Source organism: Anopheles merus, chromosome 2L (assembly GCF_017562075.2).
Source record: "Anopheles merus strain MAF chromosome 2L, AmerM5.1, whole genome shotgun sequence".
In the NCBI taxonomy this organism is placed as follows: Eukaryota; Metazoa; Arthropoda; class Insecta; order Diptera; family Culicidae; genus Anopheles; species Anopheles merus.
This window is the reverse complement of record NC_054083.1, coordinates 31,305,830-31,331,316: the sequence shown is the minus strand read 5'-3', so window position 1 is coordinate 31,331,316 and position 25,487 is coordinate 31,305,830. Positions and strand designations below refer to the sequence as shown.

Sequence of the window (25,487 nt, the reverse complement as noted above, 5' to 3'; positions counted from 1 at the left end):
AGCAAGGACGAGCAGCAGCAGCACCAACAGCACCGGCGGCACGTCGTCGTCCACGATCGCTGAACGCCGCGCCGCCGTCCCTGCACCGTCGTCTCGCCCGGCGGGAGGAGATCGCCATCCCTCGCCGTCCAGCCGGTGCCGCCGCCGCCGCCACCGCCGTTGTGGTGGTCGTCGCGCGTGATCCCCGCTCGATTCATCGCCGCCGTCGTCATTTCGGGGTAATATGGCCACACCGCCAACCGAAGGAGAAATCAGAGTGGGTCCCGGCCATCAGGTAAACGATATCTATGTACGTATTTCAGAGAGCACGGCAGAACGAGTGAGAAGCGAGATCGCACCATCCCGAGGGAGGGGGGGGGGAAAGAACCTCTCCCATCTCGTGAGATGGAAGCAGGAGGAGATGGTGTTGTTGTACCCTCGGGCTCATAAAATTCGACCTTGTGTGTGGTGTATTGGACCACCGCCGCTAGCGTGTTCGGGTTGGCTGTAATCTTCCGGCACAACTCTCCACCAACACGGGGACCATAAATCAGTCACAAAGTCACAGGTTTGGACAGTTTTTAAAGCGAGAGGAAGGATCAATCGGTCCGGGAAGAGATGATTTTATTTGAAAGACGAATTCATGCTCTCGGCAGAGTCCAACGAATCTCAAAACTCGTTTTTGTTTTCGCGCTCCGTTATGAAATGTCTATTTTATATGATGAGTGTTGTGATCGGAGGGTAATCATGTTGTTTTTCTGTAATAGCAAAAACTTAATTTGCTTTATGGCATTTTGTGATGTTTTTTTTTTGCTTTTTTCATCTTTGCCGTCGATGTTCGTTTTGATATTTGTTGCCTTGCGAACTTTATTATCTTTACTATCTGTTTAGCTGAAAAGTTTCACCCGTTTTATAGTTCGTTTTGTTGTACAACTTGAAGCGGATTTGTGTCTTTTTTTTTTTTTGTTTAATCTCTCTATCTCTTTGTGAGTGTTGTTTATCTGTTGGGTACATCTTGGTATTTGTTTTATGGTGTTGCGAGCTGTTTTTTTTAAATCTCACACTCTTTCTTGTTCAGCTTTCTTGCTCGAGAGATAGGTTTATGGTTTTATGGATGGATCACTGCGGGTACCTTTTTGGCATGGTCGTCCTGCAAAAACACTCTTTTGTTCAGAGTCTGTGTGTGTATGTGCGTGTGTGTGCTTGGTCGGTATAAATATTCATAGGCAATTTCTTTTTACAATCGCCATTTGCTAACCTTATTTGAGGATCGCAGCTTTATGAGTACGTTACAACCCGTTGTGCTGTTATTTTATGGTGCTTTTTGTTGTGTTTTACCCTTTCTTGTTTGTAGTTTGGGTAATTTACTTCAATTTTTGTTTCTACACTTTTCTTGCAATTTCGATTTCTTATACGACTTTCTATATCACAACTGGGAGTTTTATGTTTTTGTCTAACCAAAACCCCCTTTGAGATGTTATAATATCCCGATCAAGTCGTTACTCGGTTGATTCGGTACACGGTATTCTCCCCAAATTTTCTCATCATTTTTATTGCGAGTTTGAATGTCGTAATCCTCCTCCCGACCGAAGCGATCCCAACAATTCCCCGGAATCCATAATTCATCTTGTAAGCAGCAAGCGCGCACACACACACGGAGCCGGGCAGAGAAATAGAGACTGCGGTGGCTCCCTTTTGCCAATAAAAAATGGCCATTTTGACTGACCACACTGTATACAGCTCTTCCCACCACACACCACCAAACCCCGCGCAAAACCTTATTTGTCGAACTCATCTCAAATAAAACTCGCCAGAGCCAAACCCTGCCGCTGCCGCGTGACCAAGTTCTCTGTGGCGGCGCCGCCGTCCTTCTGTGTGTATATGTTTGTCGTTGCAGCCGCCTGGCGGCAGATGAAAAAGATTTTCATTTTATCGCATCAGTTTCGGGGGGTGATGATGTGTTGTTGGTTTGTACGCGGGGTTCGCGTTTTGCTTCGTTTCCGGCCGACAGTTATTGGCAGGTTTTTTGGGTTTTTTTTGTATTGTGTTCCACATCGGGCCCAAACCTTCTCTTGCTCTGGAGACTGACCATCCTTGCGAGGTTGAGGTTGAGTTGCTATGTGTGGTGCCCGTTGTAAAAAAAGGGTGGAGAATGTTTCCGAAACAAATTGTTTCTTTTCTTTTTTTTTGCTGTGTGCACACTTACCGCTGCCGTTTTATGCTTCTATCTTGTTGCGTGTATAGGTTTCTTTTACGTTTCCCCATTCCCGGGATCTTGGTTTGGATGGCGAGAAGAAGCAAAACAAAAAGCCACCAACCGCGCTCACATGAAGCCGGGTCTAGTAGAGTGTAGTGCAGGATGGCCACACGCACCAACCAACCGGTGGTCACCACCATCAACGGGGGCCTTTTTAGCTCGCTGTTGCTCCATTCCGCGGCCTCGTTTGGTCCCGCGCTGTTATCCCATGCCGCGCGGGAAACGAGCTCCAAATACGCCCCCCACATTCACACACAAGACTGGGGCCAGAGAACTCTCCCGGCTTGTGGCTGTACAAGAAAAGGGATCGCAAAAAATAACAAGAACGAAGCCCGGTTTCACACGTTTAACGGTCAATAAAAAGTCATAATTTACTAACCCTAAGCTACCCGCTTCTCGCGCCTTCTGTTTTTGTTCGTGGGGGGACTGGTGTTGGGTTGCAGTTTACAATTTCGCTAGGCAGCTAGAGACCTCTGGTATCGCTTTTCACTCTACTAGTGGTGGTAGTTGGGTGTTTTATTAACACTCGCCGAATTTTCCGCTCTGACCGCCGTTGTGGTGTAGTTTTTTGTGTTTTTTTGCATATGTTTGGACTGAAAAGTTTCTTTTTTTTTTTAGTGTTAAAATATATGACTGCTCCAGTGCCATCAACCCGAGTAATGCGATCGTGTTTCTTCTTTTTTGCCTCCGACCCACGGATGTAAACATCCTGAGGAGCATATGATTCTTGCAAACAAAAACCAACTCTGTTCTGTTAACTGTTGCATATTTAGGGGCTTGCGTTACCTCAACACTTTTGCAAACGTTTCACGCTTGTTTTGCTGCTTCAACTCTCGTGGCGAACGTTATGTCATTGTTAATAAATAGTTAATAACAAACAACTCCAAAAAGAGGAAGAGGGGTTGACATTGTAAGTAAGCAAAAAAAAAAAAAAGGCGCAGTGTCAAGTTTAAAAAGTGCTCGGCTACTTTCAATTCAATAACATGTGATTTCCTTTTTTTTTGTTGCTGATAATTACCTTTTTTGTGTAAAAGTAAAAATAGCTTTTGCTGTTATAATTGTGCTTTCATAATGTTTTGTCAACCCCCAACAAACAAACAAACAAACAAACAGAAAGCTCCACAAAATGTTCATTCACCATTTGAAGCTGCAAAAAAAAAAAAATTAAGCAAAAAGCGCTGAAAGTTAAAATGCAATGAAGAGATTGCTATTTTTGGGGAATTAGGTCATTTTTTTCTCTCACAATTTACAAATTCCATTAAAACACTCACTCACAAAGAAAAAAACCCTCTATATCACCGATATTAATCTGGACTGTTTTTGGACGTTGTGCTTTTGTGCACTTTTAGAGAATCACACCGCGCGTGTGTGTGTGTGTGTGTGTGTGTGGTGTGTAAAGTGTGAATAAGCTTATGTTTCACTCAGCACAATCGTTTAACGTGCCCGTGTTGGTCCATTTTTTATTATTTATACTCTGTTTAATCCGTACCAGTTGGGGTTGGAACAGTAATTGTTGTTTTACTTTTGCTGAGTTTTGATTCATGATCATCTCTCTTTCTCCCCCCTTTGCCTGTTGCGGCTCGGTGTATCCTCTTTGGTGTCCGCAATCCTAGCGCCCGTTTTCCCGGGAAATGGAAACAACCTCACACTAAAATCAATTCCCCCCGAGAAAATGAGGGAAGAGGAGCGTTAGGTTACGCTTACGGGCGCATATGTAAATAAACAAATTGCCTCGGTGTGTTACAAACGGGTTGACCTCCGCTTGAAATATACAACACCGCACATTTATGTTTGAAAATAATTAATGACCGTTGTTTTATGATGTTTGAAAGGATCGAAAACACAACTTCTGTTTGTGGGTGGGGATGGGTGGGTGGCACATCAAACCGGAGCTACAGTTGCTTCTTCAATGTTTTACTCCCTTTCCTCCTTTTTTTACCAATCCATTGCCTTGCCATAGCATTTGCATCGAATTTGGATGTTCGTGGCGAGGAGTGTTTTACTCGTTAAGCAAAGCCAGAAGCCATAGGAAAAGTGCGGAGCCATACCAAGTAAATTCGGTTTTCCACTGCCTTGCCGTTTGTGCGGAAGGTACGGCAGCTCAACGCAGGGCAAGCAGCGTGAGCGAGGTTTGAAAATCAATCCGCAACCGATGAACGACACGTTATAAATGGAACTTTAAACCACACCCCACTCCACCGGCTATTGCTTTCTCTTTCTCTCTCTTTTGCACCAACTTTCCCGCTTTTGTGAATCTGTTTATGAGTTTGCCTCATGACTTCACGGGGTGAAAATGGAAATTTTAGGGTATTATTGATGGTGGAGGTGGGTAATAAAAATCGACTCGACGGCCCTTTCCTTCCATTCTTCCATTAGGAACGGCACGAAAGTGTTAAATATTGCACACTGGCACAGAGGATTATTCACGCAAAACGCAAAATTGTGTGCTGTCGTTTGGTGGGAAAGGCAGGGAACTAAGCGGAAGAGATTGTTTACTTTCCCATTATTGTGTGGCGCACAGTTCTTCTCGCTAAAGGGAAAGGGTTGGAGCGCACAGAGGGATAATAAAAATTGCGGTAATTTTAGTTTGGAAAGCAGCAAATAAGGGGCGGAGGGAAGATGGCGGTATAAATGATGTGCGTGATAGGTTAATTACGTATTGAAAGAGCGTCAGACTCTTTGGGGCGCGTAAGTTAAGAGCTTAGATGACGTAATGTGGAGAGAGGATCACTTTTCACAGGGCTGATCGGAAATTCCAAATCGAATATGGGTGGATTGTTACCCAGTGGATTGGGCGGCTTAACTCTATGTGCAGAGAGTACGATTATAGTTATATATGGGAATTAAATTGAGTTTTCCAAATATTCGTCCCATCATAAACACGTCCCAAGTCTCACGCGCTTCACTGTTTATGTAGAATGTCAGTTTATGCCCAGAACGGTTTTAACCCAAACGTCCGGCGGTAAAGGAAACGAGTTGCAAAACTTCAGCAAAACGGTACCATCCACAGACAAATTGGCTCATCGTGAAGATGACGACCGCCGACACTCACGCCGACACGGCTGCCGATGGTATAGTAGTATTGTTGCATCTCTCTTTCCCCTCCATTCGCTCCTTTGCAACAGCAAAAGCTGTATGTGAATTTTCACCAAACGACCATTCTCGCCCGGTGGTTTATTTTTCATTTCCTCCCCAAGTACGCCCATCACGCTTCCCGCTCCATTAAACTTCCCTTCACACAGCACACTTAAACGTGGACATGGGGAGAGTTTTTTCCCCTACTTCTTACGTCGGTCACATGCTGGCTGCTGGTATCTCTGCCACTGACATATTGGACGAGTTTTCTTCTGTTGGAGGTCGGTCTAAAAAAAAGGTGGCCCCAAACACCGTTCATTGGTGTGTACCGTTCACATAGCGCCAGTGGTACAACGATTTGCGGTCGGTAGTCGCCATCATCATCATCATCATCTTCACGAGCCACCATCGATGGCGCCCTTCTTCTTGAATGACCCTTGGTGTGTCGGTGTGTGTGTACCCACGTCCATGATGATGAGGATGATGATCGTGTGCTGATGGGATGGATGGTTTTCCATTGAAGGAATGTAAAAAAAGCAATGGTTGTGAACGCGCGCACACTATACTAACAACCAGCACCATTATACCGCCGAACCGCACTCATCCATCCAATTCAGATCCCCCATCCACATAGGTGGGGGGACGGTTGCGGTGTGCGCCACCGGACAATCTTTGAAATCTTTCCACCATATTATTGGCTTATTAGCCATAACGAAGCGATTTGAAATTAATTACGTACGTACCCGGGCGTAAAAGAAGAAGGATAGCAAATGGAAAACCGCGCCCATAGAGAAGGTAAACACACACATATATATATATATGTTTGATCAGAGGCCGGTCGGCGATCTTCTCGGCCTGGAGATCGCCTCAATTTCAAGCGGATCGAGTAAACGGTGAAGCGGCCGACTTGGGCGGAAATGAAGCAACAACACCCGCAACTCCGTGCCTCCCACCGATCGTGCGTATGGAAGCAAGGTGTGGAAAACACAAATTTAACACACAGTTTGTTTGGGCAGGAACGGAACGGTAGGGAGGCAAAACGATCGGAAGGTTTGAGAACATATTCCTCCAAGGAAAGGAAGTAGTGACCCAGAGAGAGATAGAGAGGCAGAGAAGAATGAGAGAAAAGGGAAAAGTAAAGAAAGGGATGAATTAAACAAGAAGCACTCCTCCCACTTACCCTTCTACGTGCGCGTATTCCGATTGAGTGCGTGTGTGGGTGTGTGCACGGGCCGATCATGATCGTCTCACATCCGACGAGAAGAATGTTGTTTGGTAGGAAGCTGAAAGAAAAACGATCTCTTTGTTGTGCGGTTTTCTGTGGAGGGTGACTGTGCAGATTGTACAAGTGCGTGTATGTGTGTGGATGGAAATGAGAAAATTGGATTCAATTTATGCACCCATAACAATCTCTAACCTCCCCACATACACACTCCTCTGCTCTGTGGGAGTAAACGTAAACCTTCTGTTGTGGTGCGCGCGGCATCATGAAGAGAAGGAAACAAATTGCGCAACAAAAAACACCTCTTCCTTCTAATCGCGAATCAAGCGCCAAGGTGTGCACACATGCATTCATACCCCGTCCCATTTTCGTGGTGTGTTGTGATGGGTGGAGAGCAAGTATTTTGCATTTAATGCGTGCGGCCACGCTAATGGGCAGGGTGCAGTGGGAGAAATGAATTTAAAAATATCTTTTCTTGCATGCGCCATTACGAATGGGGAAAAATGATTAATTAATCGCCCTCATTCGAGAGATTAAGTGTGTAGCAGCAGTCTCATTTCCATGGTTGTGCAGTAATGGAATACATCTACATTGTGGAAAATGAAATCATTAAAAGCATGTGTGGAGTACATACTGCATACAAAATTTATTTCCGCTCCCAAAGCAAGGCTTGCAATAGATTTTGGATTGAAATTTTGTAGCTGAAAGATCGATGTAAAGATACTGCTAATCCTTCGCGTCTAATTTGTCTAAGCATTGTGCAATGTTCCGCCGGTTTTTCACCGGAAATAAACCATCATCATTCCCTTTTAAGAAAGGTCCGAGAACAACCTCTACCCATTTTGCTCGTCTTCAACATTCGATCTTCAACGGTGTGTGCTCTAGCAATAAGCTTGTAGTTCATATGCAACAATCTGCACCGCTGGCAACAACAAACTCATCTCTCTCTCCCGCTCGGTGATGATTTCGTGCTGCTCTTTCTGAAGTCTCTCTGAAAGCTGTATACGTACCGCGCGCTACAAACGATCAATAATTAAATAATTACATCATTACTCATTCACCATCATCATCCTCATCATGATCATGCGCGCCAATATTTCCCTCATTACATTTTCTTTCACCTTCACCCTTTTTTTTTTTGCTCATTCTTTTTTCGAGGCTCATTACTCCCATTTAACACTCTCCAAACGCTGTGCGCGCGGCTCTAACACACGATGCTTAATAAGCTATTGCGTCCGATCGGTTTGCGCCATTGTGCGATACTTTCCTTCTTTCCGTAGATGTTTCTCCATTTCATACGCAGACACACATCGAGCTACATGATTTGTTTACTCTAATTTTGTTAATTTTGCTAATACACTCACACAAACACACACAACAGTCCATCCGTCGGAGATGATGATCAATTTTTTGAAATAATTTATTGTACGTGCTTGCGGCGATCGAAGCAACTACTGTGTGTGCAGTTGGTTTGCCTAATTGCCTGTCCGCTTGTTTTGCTGAAAATTTCACACGTACGAGAAAAAATATTGCTTACTTTCACCACCATCATCGCCTTCACCGATTCAAGGCAAAAGCTTTCGTTCAGCGACCAATCAATCTTAGCTCACTGTTGTGTAACACACTGCTGCTCCCGATCGTGCTTTATCGACTAATTTCATCTCACGCATCTCATCATCAACACTTCCTCCTCCTTCTCCTCACGCACATTTTCATCAAAAAGGCATTAACACTCACAGAAGCTTGCCATGTGTTTGAACCTTTGTTTAACCTTTGTTTGGATTCCACTTTTCCCGCGGCAGGCAACATTACCAGACTATCAACCGATCGAGAACTACCGCTCCGAGGACGATGAAGATCGCGACCTAGAGGATCCAAGATGGACACCCGGACTGTACATTGATAATGATTTGTTGATGTACCTGACCGCCGCTCGTTCAATATCCGCCTTTCAGGGTATGTGCGAGGAAGATGGTTGTATGGCAGCTAGTCGTGACGATACAACTATAAATGCATTTGATGTTGTAAGTATAGATTGGCGGGCGTAGATTTTTTAAACAAACATCATTAATGTGCTTTGCTTTCCCCCATCGTTGCAGTTACACGACTCAGGATACGACGCCGGCAAAGCCCTAGAAGCACTGCTAAAGTGTCCCGTGACGAAGGGCATCGAGAAGAAGTGGACCGAGGAGGAAACGAAACGCTTCATCAAGGGGTTGCGACAGTTTGGGAAGAATTTTTTTCGCATCCACAAAGACCTGTTACCACATCGGCCAACGGTAATATGGCGCTTCCTTTTTCTCTCTCGCATAGTTCGCTTTCTGATTTTTGGAGATTAACCATTTTCCCTTCAACACTCCCCGCTTCAACACGCAGCCGGAATTGGTAGAGTTTTACTATCTGTGGAAGAAGACGCCGGGGGCAAACCAGAACCGGCCCCACCGCAGACGACGGGCGAGCTCGCTCCGACGGCGCAACACACGGACGAACAGTAATGCGAGCGGCACCGCGCCGAACAGTAGCGGTAGCAGCAGCAGCAGCAGCAACAGCAACAGCAACAGCAAGAAGGAACAGACCCCCGAGCGCACCGTGACGGATACCGGCTCGTCCCGACCGTCGCCGATCGGCAAGGAGGAGAACAGCTCCGTTACCGAGGACGACGTGAGCGAGTGCGACAGCGATTCGAGCGCCAACAAGGCGACGGCAGCGGCGGCGGCTGCAGCGACAGCCACCGCCAACGGTACGGCCGGCGTTGGAGCAGGTAGCAACGGCGGCGGCGGCGGAGGAGGAGGCGGTGGAGGTGGAGGAGGCAGCAGTAGTAGCAGCAGCAGCAGTAGCAGCAGTAGCAGCAGCAGTAGTAGCAGCAGCAGTAGCAGCAGCAGTAGCAGTAGTAACGGAAGTAACGGCGGCGTCGGCGGTTCCGTCGGCGTCGGAGACTTTACGACGACGGCCAGCAGCGGCGGCATTGGCGGGGGCACGGTCACCGGCGAGGAATCTCCGTCGAGGATGCGGACCCGCCAAAAGCCAACGAAAGAAACGAATGCTACCAATGCGAAGCGGCCCAAGCGGGGCGGTACGGAGACACCGGAGCAGCAGACAGCGACCGGCACTGCCGCAGCCGCAGCCACTGCTGGCGCCACAGCCACGGCGGGCGGTGGTGGTGCTGGTGGTGCGCCCAACACCGGTGGTAGCAGTGGGAACGGGGCAAGCGCAAGTCTGGACAGTCCAAAGACGCCCAGCAAAACGACGAACAGCAGCAGCAATAATAGTAGTAGCACCAACACCACCGCCACCACAGGCACTGGTAATGGCGGGAATAGCAGCTCCTCGGGTGCAGTTGGTCCAACGGTGGACGGTGTCGGTGGCAAGCATGGCGGTTCGCAGACCGGCAGCAAAGGCAGCAAGTCCGCTGGACCGGGCAAGACGGAAACGACCACCCCGAGCAAGGGCAAGAAGCGCTCGAACGAGCAGGAGGTGGACGGAAGCGACGAGAAGGATGGGCAGAAGCGAAAACGCTCGGACAGCCCGGCCGAAAGCCTCACCACCGACAGCCGACCCGGCTCCGTGCTGGACGAGATGGAATCGGTCAGCGAGGCGGCGACGGAAACGAGCATCGGTACGCGCACCACCGGCACGCCGACACCGGTCGGACACGAACGGTTGCAGGGCGCAAACTCGGTCAGCTCCGGTACGGGCAGCGGCGCAGGAGCCGCTGCCGACGGCAGCGTGCCAGCCGCGAAGGACGACGAGAAGGATCCACTGTCGCTCGGACCACCGCTCGCCGCCGAGCCGATGGTTACGGAGTCGAACGAAAACAGCAGCAGTAGCAATACAACCACCTCGACCGTGGCCAAGTCCTCGTCAGGTGGTTCGGAAGACAAGGATGACGATTCGAACGCGGGTGCTACGGGTGCCGTTGTTGCGTCGGCGGTAGCAACCGTTCCAACGGCCGCAGACACCGCCAAGCTGCCCGAAACGGAGGACATCTCTCCGCCGTCGACGGCGGCCACCACGCCCGTCGCAACGCCGGCACCACCGACCGCAGGTGCATTGCTACCCGGCGCCGATGGCAGTGAACCGTCCCAGCAGGGAGTTGCACCATCGTCGGAGGAAGCGGCCGCAGCAACCAATGGTACCAGTATCAGCACAGCCGGCAGCGGCACCACCACCACGGTGGTGGAGGGCAAACCGTGCGTAAATGCGCTCGGACCCGCCCCGTCCAGCGACCAGGAGATGGCTTCGAAGCTGGCCAACATGAAACAGGAAGGTTCTGCCGCGACCGGACCTCCCACGGGCGCACCGGCCGGTTCAGCAGCAGCATCGGTCGACTTCAACTCCAAAGACGTGTTCATCAAGAAGGAACCGAACGAAGAGTCTGGTGCAGCTGCGGCGGCGGCGTCGGCGGCCGCTGCCGGATCGTCCTCCGCGCCCGGAGAGCAATCCTCCGGCTCCGGTGTCGGTGGCGGCGCGGCCCCTACGAGTGGCGCCCCCAGCGAGCCACAGGATTTGAAGCTTAAGATTGAGGTCAAATCGGAAGCGAAACTGATGCCGGGCGGAGGCGCCGGTAGCAACGAATCGTCCAGTCAAGGTGGCGCCGTCCAAGGGCCGCCCGAGATGAAGTACGATCCGGAAAATCTCGTCATGAAGCCGTACGAAAGTCACATCAAGTACGGCGGACATCCGGGCGAGGACGGTATGAAGTACGGGGAGCACAAGTATGGGCCACTGCCACCGCATCAGCAACCCGGGCCGGGCGAACCGCCGGGCCTGAAGTACGGTCCTCCAGGGCCGCAGGACGAGCCGCTCGAGTACGATATGAAGCGGTACCCGGCGCACGGTCCTCCACCACCTCCCAACCAGGATGGTGGTCCACTCCCGCTGAAGCTTGGCGGTGGTCCGCCCGGACCGCCGTCCGCTTCCGGAGCGCCGGGCGAACCACCATCCGTCGCAGGACCGCCGCCCCACATGAAGCTGTCCCAGTACGCGCAGGATCTGACGGGCCTGAACCTAAAGTACCCGCCGCCGGACGAGCGCAGCAAGTTTGCACCGTCGCCCGCCTCGGACAGTGGCAGCGGCAGTGGCGTAGCGCCTCCACCCCCGTCCGGTGTCGGTGGGCCGCTGCCGCTCATCCCCAAGAGCCACTATCCCGACCCGGCCCAGCTCAGCATGCTGCGGCAGCACTACGAGCACACGTTCAAGTACGATCCGATGGCGGCGGTCAAGTACGGACCGCCCGGGATGCCCCCGTTCGGGGCGGGACCGCCCGGCCAGCACCACCATCCGCACCATCCGCTGGCGGGCGGCCTGCCCGGCCAGCCGCAGTCACAGCCGCAAGATCTGAAGTACCTGCCGCCGGAGGCCATGGGCCCGATGAAGTATCCACCCTCCTCGATGGCGAGCGACACGCCCACCTCGCTCAAGAACAACAGCTTCTCGGCGGACAATCTCCTAAAGAGCAGCTCGTCGAGCAACAGCGGCGGCCCGGGGGCGAACGATGCGTCCAACCCGCTGGACGTGTCGGCTTCGGGGCGCCACGCCATCACGCCCAACCAGGACAGCCAGGGCAGCAACAGCAGCTCCCAGGCGACGCCCCTGCACGGCAGCAGTATTGCCTCGCCCCAGTCGGGTGGGCCTCCTCCCTCGCTACCACCGCACGGTGCTGGATCGTATCCACCGCCGCACGGACCACCGCCCCCGGGCCACCCGGGACATATCGTGAATCCGGGGCTAATGCCAACGTTGCTCGGCGCCGGCCCGAACTCGTCCCCGGTGCCACCAACGTCCCAGCCGGGTGGCGTGCATGTACCCCCCGTGCTCGGCGGCCACCCATTGGCACATCCGGGCGGTGTCCCTCCACCGCAGCTGTTACCAACGCCGCCCGGGTCGGGCCCGTACCAGCCCAGCAATATGCACCGACCGGGCGGACCAATGCCACCCTCCTCGGTGCCGAGCTCGGTTTCGCTGGCCGTCTCGTCCAGCGGCAGCACTGCCCTCACCTCCACGACTGCATCCTCCTCCTCCTCCTCCACGGCGGTAACGTCCCATTCCCCTGCCCCGATGCGGCCCTCGTCCGACAATGGACCGCTGGGGCTGCAGCCGATGGCGCACCATCACCGGTCGGACCGGGACCGCGAACCGCCCCGACCAGGCACGAACGAGTTGCCGCCGACCCGCGCCTCCCCCATCAACTCGTTGCTGCAGGGAGTGCCGCCACCGCACGGCATGCTGCCCCATCCGCTGCCGCTGCACCTGGGTCACCCCGGCATGCAGCTACCTCCGCACCATCCGGCCCATTTGGCCGGTCCGCTGGTGGGACACGCCGGACTGCTGCCGCCCTCGCTGGCGGCACACAGCGCCGGCCTGCCGCTGCTCGGCGGGCCCACACCTTCCGCGCTCGGCAGCCTGATGGAGGTGGCGGGCGCGGGCCGCCGCTCACCTTCGTCTGGGCCGGGCAGTCTAGCGGGTGGCCCGCACGGCCACCTGCCGCCGACCTCGATGCACCAGTCGGTGAGTGCGTTGGCGGCACAGTCCCCGTCCACCCCGACCGGGGCCGGCGGAGGTGGCCCACCGTCCTCGTCGTCGTCCGCACTGAGCCGGGCCAGCCCGAACGTGCCGCCGGGCGGACCGGGAACCCCGGGCGGCGGTGGCTATCCGGGCCCGGGCGGCCATCATCACCGATCCAGCTCACCTGCCAACTCGAACAGCTCCGGCCTGAGCCGGGGCAGCCCGATGCACCTGAGCCACCACCCGTCGACGCCGGGTGCGGGCGGTGCGGGAGGCAGCGGCAGCTCGTCCGCAGCAGCGGCGGCCGCCGCAGCCGCGTCGGCCGAACGCGACCGCCAGATCATGCGCCAGCAGAGCCCCCACATGACACCGCCGCCACCGTCCTCGTCCGCACCGTCGGCGGCGCTGATCTCCAGTCCGCTGAGCAAGATGTACGGTGGCCCCTCGGGACAGCGATCGCCGCCACCGTCCCACCCGTTCCGGCCGGGCGCATCGCCACCGGTCATACGACACCCCCAGATGCCTCTACCTCTGCCGATGACGGGCCCGATGGCGGGCATTCCCGGCTCGGTGATGCACGCCTCGCAGCCGTACCCGCTGATGCACCCGTCGCTGTTCAATCCGCACCATCACAACCCGTTCTACGCGCCGTACCCGTACGGTCCCGCCTACGGGCCCGGCTTCTCGTACATGAAGCCCGGCGGTTCACCCCTCGACAATCCGATGCTGCACGGGCATCCAACCGCGATACCGCCGCCCCGGCCCGAGGACGCGCCTGGGGCCGGTGGCCCCGGGGTGCACGGCAATGCGGGTGAAAAGTCGAAATCCTCCGGCGGTGGCAGCAAATCGCAGCAGCCGCAAACTTCCTCCTCCTCCACCTCGTCTGTATCGTCGCTGTCCGGGTCGGGCGGAAATGATCGTTCGAAGCAGTCGTCCTCCGGGTCTGGCAATGGAGGCGGCGGTGGTCCGGGCAGTGGGCATTCCAACTCGTCCAGCCAGAGCGGCTCGTCGGCCGGACCACCGGGTGGCCCCGGCCGGGGAGGCCCCTCGCCCAGCGGGGCGGGCGGTCCCGGGATGGTCGGCATGCCGGGCGGTCCGCCCGGTGGCCATCCGCTCAGCGGGAGTCCGTTCCATCCGGCCGGTCCGCCCCACCACCACTCGCCGTACGGTCCACCGCAGCCGCACAATCCGTTCATCGAGAACCAACTGCCGCCGGTCGGTGGCGGCAAGCCGACCAGCCATATGGACGCGCTGCGAGCCCACGCCCATGCGGCGGCCGGTGGCGGGCTAGGTCCGCCGCCTGGCCATCATCCACACCATCATCCGGGGCATGGGCCGCCACCGCCGCCCGGCCACCATCCGGCGCACCCGAGCGAACCGGTGCACATCGAAACGCTCGACATCGATCCGGATCCGGAACCGCCGTCCCCTGTCCATGACATGAACCGGGGCCCGAGCCCGGAAGCCAAACCGGACGATACCGAGTGCCACCGGTCGCAATCAGCAATGTAAGTAGTCGAACAGTCAACCAAACCTCAAATTGATTTGAAATAGATTCTAATTGAACGCCTTTTCCTCCCTCGCCGTGTTTTAGCTTCGTACGACGCTGTGATCGTGGTGACTACAACTCCTGCACCCGTACCGATCTCGAATTCAAACCGACGCCCGACTCCAAGCTGGCCCGCAAGCGCGAGGAGCGCGACCGCAAGCTGGCAGAGAAGGAGCGGGAACGGAAAGCACAGCAGGCGGCCCAGGCGCAGCATCAGCACCAGCAGCAGCAGCAGCAACAGCAGCAACAGCAGCAGCAACAGCAGCACCACCCGTCAATGCAGCCCCATCCCCATCAACCACCGTCCCATCCGCACCATCAGCAGCATCCGAGCGTGACGGCGCACCAGCAGGCGGTGGCAGCTGCCCAGCACCATCAAGCGGTTGCCGCATCGGCAGCAGCAGCGGCGGCCGCCGCTCAGCATCACCATCAGCAACAGCAACAGGCGCAGCAACAGCAGGCGGCAGCCGTTGCGCAACATCAAGCGCAACAGGCACACCATCAGGCACAGCAGCAGGCGGCCGCTCAGCAGCAGGCGCAGCAGCAAGCGGCGGCGGCGGCGGCTGCCGCAGCGGCAGGCAAGCCGGGCAGCGCGGGCAGCAGTAGCTCGGGCTCGGGCGGACCGGGCGGACCGCAGGGTCCACCGCCGCCGGGCCATCATCCGGGCCATCCGTCGCCAGGGCAGCAGTCGATGAAGCCGGACATTAAACCGTACCCGGACACGCCGGCCCTCAGGCAGCTGTCGGAGTACGCGCGGCCACACGTTGGTTTTAGGTAGGTGTTTGTGTTGTGCCTTTCGGTTGGAGAAAGTTTTCTAAACCGACTCCACTCTTTTGCTGTGTAAAGTTGAGATCAGTGTTGCAAAATGTCATGAGCATCACGAGATATTCACCAACGAAAACAATGAACATATATGAGGGAAGCTTGATCCTCATTGTTGATGCTCAATTAATGTACGTCATGACATGTCGATTGCGACGTGCAAATGCTTGAGGCAAACCCGATACTCTGACTGACAAACTGAGCTTAATGTCCGCACAAGCATGATCATGATTTTTTCTGGCTGCGAAAAATGTTGCCAAATGTCACTGTTTTAGTCCACAACATTCATGACTCGAAGCTTAAATCAGCTCACGTACACAACTGGGATGATCATAGATGAGACTCAAACAGTTGATGGATCAATCACATGGTGACAATTTGTTTAGCACTAAACTCTTTGTCATTCACCTGGTCGCGACGTTTTCTGTGGGTGATCATTACGATAGTCATGGGAGATATGCAGTGAATTTGTCATGACTATGTCAGTGCCATTTTGCAGAACTGATCACAGTAAAAAAAAAGTCATGACGGTGACTGACCAAGCGGTGGTCGATAAAATGTCCAGAAGCATGCATTGGTCACACCAATCATTTTTAGTATCACCTCTGAACATTACAATTGAGTACGTGACACTGACATGGATTTAGTTTCAGTCAGATTTGTTTTTTGACATTGACAATGAAATTTTACAGCACTGGCTGAGATCTCTCTTTCTACTGATAGAGCTTTGTTGGAAGCCAATTTCTATGGCTTTTGGCCGCTAATGCATATTTTAACATTACTTACAGGACAGCTGGATCGAACTTACAGTACAATTTTTCATCGTGTTTTTCGCTTTTTTCTTCTTTTCTCTTTTTCCAATATTATCTAGTCCTGTGGAAACGATGGTTCCGCCACCATACCATCCACTGTACAATAGAGAAAGGTAAAGTACATAGATTTGTTTTTTCTTATGTTTCTTCTTTTTACGCTACGCTTCAATTCCTTTGCTTCTCAATCGCGCTCAATGTTGTATTAATGCGGCATGCGCATATACGATGGATATGTGTATTAATTGGCATATTATCATCGATTTTTACATCTCATTTCGCGACCCTAAACGTCATATAATTCATAAAACAATCCTCATGCAATCCTTCCACCTGAATCATTTGTTTTCATAAGCATTTTCGTTTTTCAATCGATTGGCAATGTTATAGTCGCGTTATATAGTTTTTCTTAAAAAAATACTACCTTTACCAAAATAGCCATTCTGGCATGGTAAATTGGTAGCATTTTTCGAAGCATTGTTGTAAACGTTTCATTTACGAAAATCATCTATCAAAATTCAATATCATTTATTATGCACGATAGCGTTTGCAGGAGCCATCAAGCACTTAAACACACATACTTACATGCAATATTAATTTAACCACCAATCACTGTTTACTCCTCGTCAGTTTATTCCTTGTTCGTTTGTTTGTTCAATAAGTCTAATTTGACGATTAAAAGATGAATAACCGCTCTACATTTATAAATGTTTCACTTCAAAATGCTAATCTCTAACTATAATTTAATTGTTGTGCTTTGTTTTAACTATCAAACGATTTAAAATGCAAGTTCTCATACAAACTATTTCATTCATTAGTTCACTTGAATAAGACAAACCATTATCGGTGTATGTATGTGTGTATGTGTGTTTAAGTTCCACCTGCTTTGCTATACCTACCCAGCCGTTCGCCCACCGCCACCGCTGCCTGGTGCTTTCGTTCATAGAATGATATTGATCGATTTTTGCGAAATTTCTCCGATTAACAGGGACATCTTTTTTAGGGAATTCGAGGACCTCAAGAACCAGCCCGGCATGGGCCCATCCCGGCTAGATCCGCACTGGATGGAGTACTATCGAATGAGGTAAGCCTCACAGAGACAAACAACAGTAGTTGAATGTAGTTTCACACTAACGACTTCCGCTTCATTTTACTCCCTTCCACAGAGGAATGCATCCGTCACAGTTCCCTGGGCTTTATGGCAATCCGGCGGCCATAGCACAACTGGAGCGGGAACGAATAGGTAACGTATCCGATTCGCATGGCACGCCGCCCCGCCACGGCTGCGCCGGCTGTTTAATTTCCTTTAACCGACCGATTTCGATTTGTTCTTCCTTTCTTTCTCTCTTTCTTTACATTCAATTCAAACACGTGTTTCTTACGTTTTCCTTTTTTTGTGTTTCTCTTCTCTTCTTCCTCGCTTACATCGGGGGCTGGTTTACATATGTTCCCGGGTGTGTGTGTGTGTGTCAATGTTTGTATGTTTCTGTGTGTGTGCGTTTCCAATCGCACCGATTACCGAACTACTCCGCGATCGAATTCCTTCCCACGGTTTAATTAACGCGTACGATCATCATCATAACCAACCGGGACACGATGATGCCCGACCCGCCGCCCCACCGATGAAACCCGCGCGTGCGCTCTGTTCCGGTGACGATTCCGATTCCTTCTAATGCGTTCACTGTGATCTATCATCCCGCTGCTGAATGTGCTGATATTATTACACCTTGTTTTCTTTTTTCCCCTTTACCTGTTGAAATCCCATCCTTCTGTAAAAAAAAAACAAACAAACATGAAAAACCCTTCCCCACCTCCCTTAAACAAACGATGAATGTGAAAATATGCCAAAACCGTTACCACTACGCCGATGCCGAACACCACCGCGGCCACTGCCAACATTACTGCCACCTGCAACAACAACAACAACAACAACAACAAACAAACAAACTTACCAAACCACAACACGCGCTGTGTAACGTTTACGTTTACTGTAACGTTTTTTTACGAATGGGGAAATGTTTAAATGTGTTCGAATCCACATCATTGATGTCACTATCAATGCTAACAACTCGATCCCCGTGCCCACTTGATGTGGTGTCTATGACCGCTTGCCTCTTGCCTTGTGTGTGTGTTTTTTATGATACATTTTCGAATGCGTACGCTGTCCATGTGACGTTCTTGCGGCGTTCTTACCATTTGTTGCCCTGTCTTTCTGTTTCTATTTAATTTACTGATCCGTTTGTACGCGTGATCATGGCTCCTCGCCTTATTTTTCGCAATTCACAACTTTGGAACCCATACCCAACACTCTCGGGAACTGAAACCATCATCAACCAACACTCCCCAACCCGCCTTCACAACACAACCGATGATCCCAAAATGCGCTAAATGCCACTGCCAACACGGGAAAAACCGGGAAATGGTGTGTGCGTGCGTGTATGTGCTGGTTCGTGTGTTCGGATAACCACATTGATCGACGCACGCACAACAACGCACACAACACAGGCTTGCCACCGCATCCTGTTGCTGGGCTGGATCCATCCGATCCGATGGTACGTATCAGCATCGAAACGTCAATCATGTTTTATGTTGTTGGTTTCTGTTCACTTGTTACAGTTGCGCTTGGCTGGCGAATACCATGCACACTCCCATACGCACTTGCACTTGCATTCGCAACAGCAGCAAGACTCGGCAGCAGCGGCGGCGGCGGCAGCGGCAGCGGCGGCAGCAGGTTTTCATCTACCACGTGAGTTTGTATTGCAAAAGATACACGCAAAGAAAAGAAAAGAAAAGCAAATGTGTCCAAAGACAAGAAAAAAAGCAAAATGCGCTCAAAAACACCCCACATTCTCGTTAAAAATCCATCCATTCATCCTGTGCATCTTAGTCCTATTTTTTTTAAATTCGATCTTTCTCTTCCTCTTACCTCATCCTCCTTCTTCGATTGTCACGGTATATCAGCTAAGTTCTTGGTCCCCCGGAACCCCTTCACAATCACTCATTTTTCGCGTAATCGTGTCTGTACACCGGGCTCGCGATCGTTCGTGTGGGGGGTAGTGTTGTCGATTGTATACGGAGATCGCGTTTGCTCGCGCGTCTATAATCGGAACGTTAAATTTCCTTCCCAATGTCTCACAGTTTATATCGTCCATTCGTGTTAGCTACTTCATTTCATCTCTATCGTTGATAGTAGTTTCATGTTTATCATTCGTTCAACTTTATTTTCACTTTCATTTCTAACCTAAATCGTGGTGTTGCGTCTATATTTAAATATATTTACTAATTATTTATCTTTTTTTTACTATTTTTCCATCCCCTGCTGCTGCTGTGGTCAATAAATCAAACAACTTTATGGATGGATGGTGCGCTCGTTACTTCTGTGCCCGCTACGCAGCCAACGTTCCTCCCTATCCACGGCCGAATGTTTTAATGCCGAGGGATCCCCATTCGGAGGTGCTGTTGCGTATGTCCTATGATCCACTGCAGGTAAGAAGGCAATGAAAGGTGTTTGTTGTAGTGGGGGTGTTTCCAATCTTTGTGCAGTACATATGAGCCGGAATGAAAATCGTTTTAACTAACGTACCTTCCAATTCCAACAGGCCGCTGAATTTCAACGACAAAGTGCATTAGACCGGGCCCAATCGCTGCATGAGCAGTACATGAGGTATTGATCACAGAACGGAAGCAATTCGAACGAACGCGTTGACTAATTGATTGTTTTTGTTCGGTTACTTTTACCCTTACAGACAACACGAGCGCGAGATGAAGGTGCGTGCACTGGAGGAAGCAGCACGGGGTGGTAAACATTAGTAGCACAACCCCAATTACGACGACAAGTTGGCGGCAGTGATGCTGTGTCAGGTGGTCCACAACTCTCCTAACAACACCACTGGTACCTTTTTTGGCAGTGTTTCATGCTGTGCGAACACCATCAAACACAAACACTCATCTCACAACTCCTTCCTGATTTCTTCCCAAATTTGACCAAAAACACTAAGTAACAAAAACAAACAAACGTTAAAAGCAACACTTCTAGATTGATACAAAAGAAAGCTATATACATATAGTTCTATATAGTGGATAACAAAAGTGTGTATTTCAAGACTAGGACAGGCAGGCTGGCAGGCAGGCGCAAGACACGCACGCGCGGACACACACACGCAGTGATATACATGTTGTGTGTGTGTTCGTGTGTGTCTGTGTGCTGTGCAGCAGAACGACCAGGGAATGCTGGTCTTATAATTACAAACATTTTCTTGTCGCGCCCGCCGCGACAACCATATGGGTAGGCTTACTTTAGTCTTTTTTCTCTCTTTGATTAGATTATATTTAAGTATTATGAAATGACTTTGTGTCTCAGCGTAAGGCTAGCCAACATTATTATAGATTCGATTCTGCCGCGGGGCACCACCTTTTAAGGGTGAAAGCGGGAAAACAAAACAATGGAACGGACAGTGAGTGCACCTCCCCATTGACGATGTAAATATTTAAATGACTATGGTTTAGGTTCGCATTTGCGCGTAACTGACTATATATATATGTATAATCCAATTTTATCGATTAGTGCTTTAGTGACTAAGCATCAAGCGTTGGCGCAAGGTGTTATACGCTTTATTGTAGGGGTTTTCGTCGACCAGACCATTTGCTCTGTTGCGTGACACCGCTGTTCGAATCATAAGAACCACACGAACACTTTGTGGATACAGGAAACGATTAATGTTTTTTTTTTTAGCGCATTCAAACTAAGTTCTTACCCCCAGGACCCATTGCTAAGAGCATTTTGTCTGCCATTAAAGAAGAAAGGGGAGGACAGGAAAACAGAAGCTCTTTCATCTAATTGCCCTTAACTAATGATGCTGAGGGAAAGTGAGATAACGCGCTTTACACTAAAAAGCGAACATAAAAAGGGAAAGAGAATGTTTTGTTACGTTGTTTAATTTACTGCTCGTTCCATTTGATTCTCATCGAAACCTTGCTTTTGTGCACAAAATTCCTTTTTTGTCACAATACTTGTCGGTCGATCGGTCGTGTGTTAGAAGAGCGTATCTCAAGTGAGCAGACGTCAATTGCGTCGCTTGTAAATAAACACATCAGTCACGACTTGCATTTCAAGTGCATACGAAAATCAACACCGATAAGAACGGTAGCAAACAACAAAACACACGTGTCACGGGAAACGGGGGGATACAGAGAAGTTGAGAACAAAAAAGTGGCAAGAAAATCACACAAATTGTATGTATAAAACAAAATCAATGCGAGATGATATGCAAACAAACAACAACACACAACCACAAAAAAACAACAACAACAATATTAGATTGTAAGTAGAAAACGGTATATATATTATATATTTTATATTTATGAAGGAAAGGATGGACGAAACAAAAAAGAATGGAAAAGTAATATTATACACCATATAAGGTAGAGGAAGAAACAGAAAACAAAAAGGACGCAACACGTGTCGTGTTTGCATGTCGATCGTGCCGACGATTCCGATACGCGCGGAGCCCCACACACATCTCAGCATCATCACGTATTCGGAATAGTCTGAAGAAACTGAAGCGAACAAAGTAGTTGGACGCGCGTTTAATCACCACGCACACAGTGTGTTATTATTATTATTATTATTTGCTCCGTTGGCGTGTTGTCGCCCTCTCTCCCTTGTTTTCCCCAAGTGTTGTACACAGGAAACCCCCTTTTCTTTTAGAGTAATGACATTATTGCACGGGTAGTGAAATGGGGCGGAAAAAAGCACACGGGGACCGTGTGCGGGTAATCTGTAAATGGGTGCGACGGGAAAACGCATTTAATCAAAACAAAAACCACACACACACAGACACAACCAACCGCTGCTCCCCAATCCCTCGTAGACGGTATATTGTATAGAGGAAACCTTATTAAGAGTTATGATAACAAGGGGCAGTAGGCCTGTCGCGTGTGACTGTGTAAAGGGTACCGGCGGAGTAAGTCATTTGCCGGGTGGGGGAAGAAAAAATATCCTTTTTAATAGCACCAACTCCCCGGGGCTGCCAGTACGGGGCGCCCTTTTCCCGTATTGCATTAGTGGTTCCCATGCAAACAACCAAATCGTGAATATGCAACGCAGTACAGTTAGTTGGCACACGCGCATTGAAGAGCGAGGAAAGCAAGAGGCGGCAGGAGAAATGTGAGCAGATTTTTGAACCCATTTCTAAGTGTCTATATTTATGGAAACCACAACCACACCTCCATCTCTTTGCAGCGGATGAAAACATAAAGCTGTCGAGCTATGGGCATACGGATCATCGTCATACCCGTAATATAGAGAAGGTCGAATTCGATCGACATGGGGTGGCCCATGTTCGATCGGCATGTCTAAGGAAGGACACACGCATATGCGAAATGTGCAAATTGTGTGTGTGAGTGTGTGTGTGTGTGTGTGTGAGTGTGTGTGTGTGTGTGTGTGTGAGTGTGTGTGTGTGTGTGTGTGTGTGTGTGTGTGTGTGTGTGTGTGTGTGTGTGTGTGTGTGTGTGTGTGTGAGTGTGTGTGTGTGTGTGTGTGTGTATGTGGTGGAAAAAGGATGTACGAGGAACACGGTGGGAACGAACGAATGTTCGCGATTAGACTGACTGTTGTTATATGCCGAGATGCGCATTAGAGAAGACTGTCGATAAAAAGATACATTGACGCCTCCGATGTCGAAGGCAATCGATGGGGTGAATGAACTGCCGAATGAACCGGGTGTTGGATTTTCGGGGCGCATTTTCGTTTGATACACGCGTTCATTTTGAAACGAACAAACAAACAAAAACAAAACCTCTCTAACATCCAAATTAGCTTATCCTTCCCCAAAAAACACACGGTGAGTGTGCACTGGGACTCAACTTTTGGTTTTAATAATGGTGTTCTTGCTGAGGTTTAATTTGCGTATACGTTAGTTCGATAATAGGTTTTCCTTTTTCTTCCAGCGGGTGCTGGAAAAGGAAATAGACAAATTACTACCAACGATAACAATCCTCTCCCCTGCATGCCGTATGTAAAATATTGTCTTACTTAGTTGTTTACGAAACCGTTCAATTTGTGGTGTCGTCGTCTTTATTGTGTCGCCTGGGGCCTATTTTAAGCGAAACAGAGGGAAGGCACGCAATTAGGGATGCCGATGTCGTCAAAGAGGCCGTTTATAACACGCTCACACCTTGACATTCGCGTGCATGGTACAACAAACGGCCGATCTGTATTTATACCTAGTGAAATACGAAAGGATTTGAACGTGCACAGTGCATTCTTTAAAGAGAAAGCCCCAGTCCCCGTGCGTAGTTCCGGTGTGGTGACGGTTGTTGTTGAGATTACAGCAATGTATGTGTGTTGTACAACAAATGTATGGGAATGTTTTAAACAGACAAAACCACCAAAAACTCACACACAAAATGCTACATTAATCATCGTCGTCTTCATCGTGTTTCGTCAAATGAACAAAATTTACCATAAGAAACCCCATACAAAAATCACATGATCTACGGTTTGCGATGGAAAGTGCGATCGTGAATCGGACCTTGATCATATGAAATGTTTTGATTTATTCGACAAACTAAAGAGATATCTTATTAACGCACTAAGAGAAAGGGGAAAGTGAAGCAAACAAAACATGTCGCGAACAGGTGAAACAAAGTTTAAAATGTTAAGAACCCTGAACGAGCACAAGATGATGATACAAGATAATATAACCACAGACGAAACACACTCAACAAAACCGAGTTCGCTAAGGAAATCGTACGCGCACGGGGAAAGTACGGCCAGAAACAAATTAAATATAGTATTTGCATACAGTTTCGTGTAAGAACAAAAAAACAGATTTGAATAGTAGTAGTAATGAGATATGACATGTCAATCGACACGAACCAAGCGACACGAGAGAATTAGAGAATCTGCTGGCATATACAGAGAAAGAGCGAGAGAGGGAAACAGCGAATGTAACAACCCTGCCCCTGATAATATAAAGTGTTGCACAGAAGATAAGTATATCGCCACACGTGCAAGAGAACGAGAACGGAAGGATGTAATTGAAACAGTGCGTAGAAATGTAGAAATGGCAAGCGGCAGATCACACGCATGAACATAACTTGTGAATGAAGAGCGGAGAGGAGAGAAACTGGTGATGATAAAAAATATACGAATATTGAAAAAAATATATATATGAAAACTGAAACACTTTGATGAAGCACCACTGCGAGAAATAAGAGAGAGAGGTGAAAGTTCGTGATGACCCTACAACTACCTATCGTCGTAATTTCTGTTTGGAACAATGAATATCGGAGACATTTATCTGACTCTAGTGTGTCGAGAAAAAAAAGTTTCAAAAATACTACCTTTTATATTCTTACATATTCTCTCTCATTGAACGAAGGTTTTTGTTCTTTTTCTTCCATCTTTGGCACAATAACCGTTGTTGGTCAAGACCTGCTGCCTGTTCCACTAGTAGGGCTAGGCTTTCAATGAACTTACTGATTACACACATTTACACAGCAGAATAGTCAGTCCTACGTATGGGGCCCACGATCCATTCGGGGGCTTGAACTCGTGATGGGCACGTTGTTAAGTCGTACGAGTTGACGACTGTACCACCAGACCGACCCTGACGGCTTTTGGTAATTTGAATAATGAAATTCAAATGCTTGGATGGTTTTCTGATCGAATAGTGTCTCGAGTCAACGAAACAAATCTTCTTCTTCTTCTTTGGCTCAACAACCGATGACGGTCAAGGCCTGCCAACCCACTTGTGGGGTTGGCTTTCAGTGACTTATTGATTTCCCCCCATAGCAGGATAGTCAGTCCTACGTATGGCGGCACGGTCTATTCGGGGCTTGAACCCATGACGGGCATGTTGTTAAGTCGTACGAGTTGACGACTGTACCATGAGACCGGCCAACGAAACAAATAGTGAATGAAATTTGAAATTTGTTGGAATGTTGTTTCCGTTCGCTTACGATGTTACAATACGATACGAATATTACGAATGTTAGTAAATTTGAAGCACCGTAGTATGGTCGTTCAATGTACGGCTTTAGCAACATGTGATGATTCATGTTTGGATCATGCAAGACCATATCGAGTCCAACAACATGGCATATCTTGATTATCTTTCTGTAAACCAATTAGACACAGCAGAGGGGGACTCCAGCACGGTTTGACTATAGGGAAAACCGGACCAAAGAGACTGTAGATTGATCATGATTGATGCTCTGTGATTGGAACAACAAACCCGAAGTAAAATATATCCCAGAACAGATTTC

General features: G+C 49.7%; 1 protein-coding gene across 4 annotated transcripts; it reads left to right on the top strand.

Annotated features, from left to right (window-relative positions):
* The first annotated feature begins 132 nt into the window (after nucleotides 1–132).
* LOC121593710 (mucin-19) lies at nucleotides 133–22,346 on the top strand. Of its 4 annotated transcripts, none has more exons than XM_041916304.1 (13): nucleotides 133–274; nucleotides 8,336–8,557; nucleotides 8,633–8,812; nucleotides 8,910–14,545; nucleotides 14,632–15,360; nucleotides 16,280–16,333; nucleotides 17,206–17,301; nucleotides 17,384–17,460; nucleotides 18,723–18,769; nucleotides 18,834–18,963; nucleotides 19,612–19,703; nucleotides 19,817–19,881; nucleotides 19,964–22,346. In XM_041916304.1, the coding sequence occupies exons 1-13, from the start codon at nucleotides 224–226 to the stop codon at nucleotides 20,025–20,027; spliced, it is 7,443 nt and encodes a 2,480-aa protein (XP_041772238.1). In that variant the 5' UTR covers nucleotides 133–223; the 3' UTR covers nucleotides 20,028–22,346. The 4 variants fall into 4 exon arrangements, with proteins under 4 accessions (XP_041772238.1, XP_041772239.1, XP_041772237.1 ...); XM_041916305.1 differs by having other exon boundaries at nucleotides 133–289; nucleotides 17,221–17,301; XM_041916303.1 differs by having other exon boundaries at nucleotides 133–289.
* The last annotated feature ends 3,141 nt before the right edge of the window (nucleotides 22,347–25,487 follow it).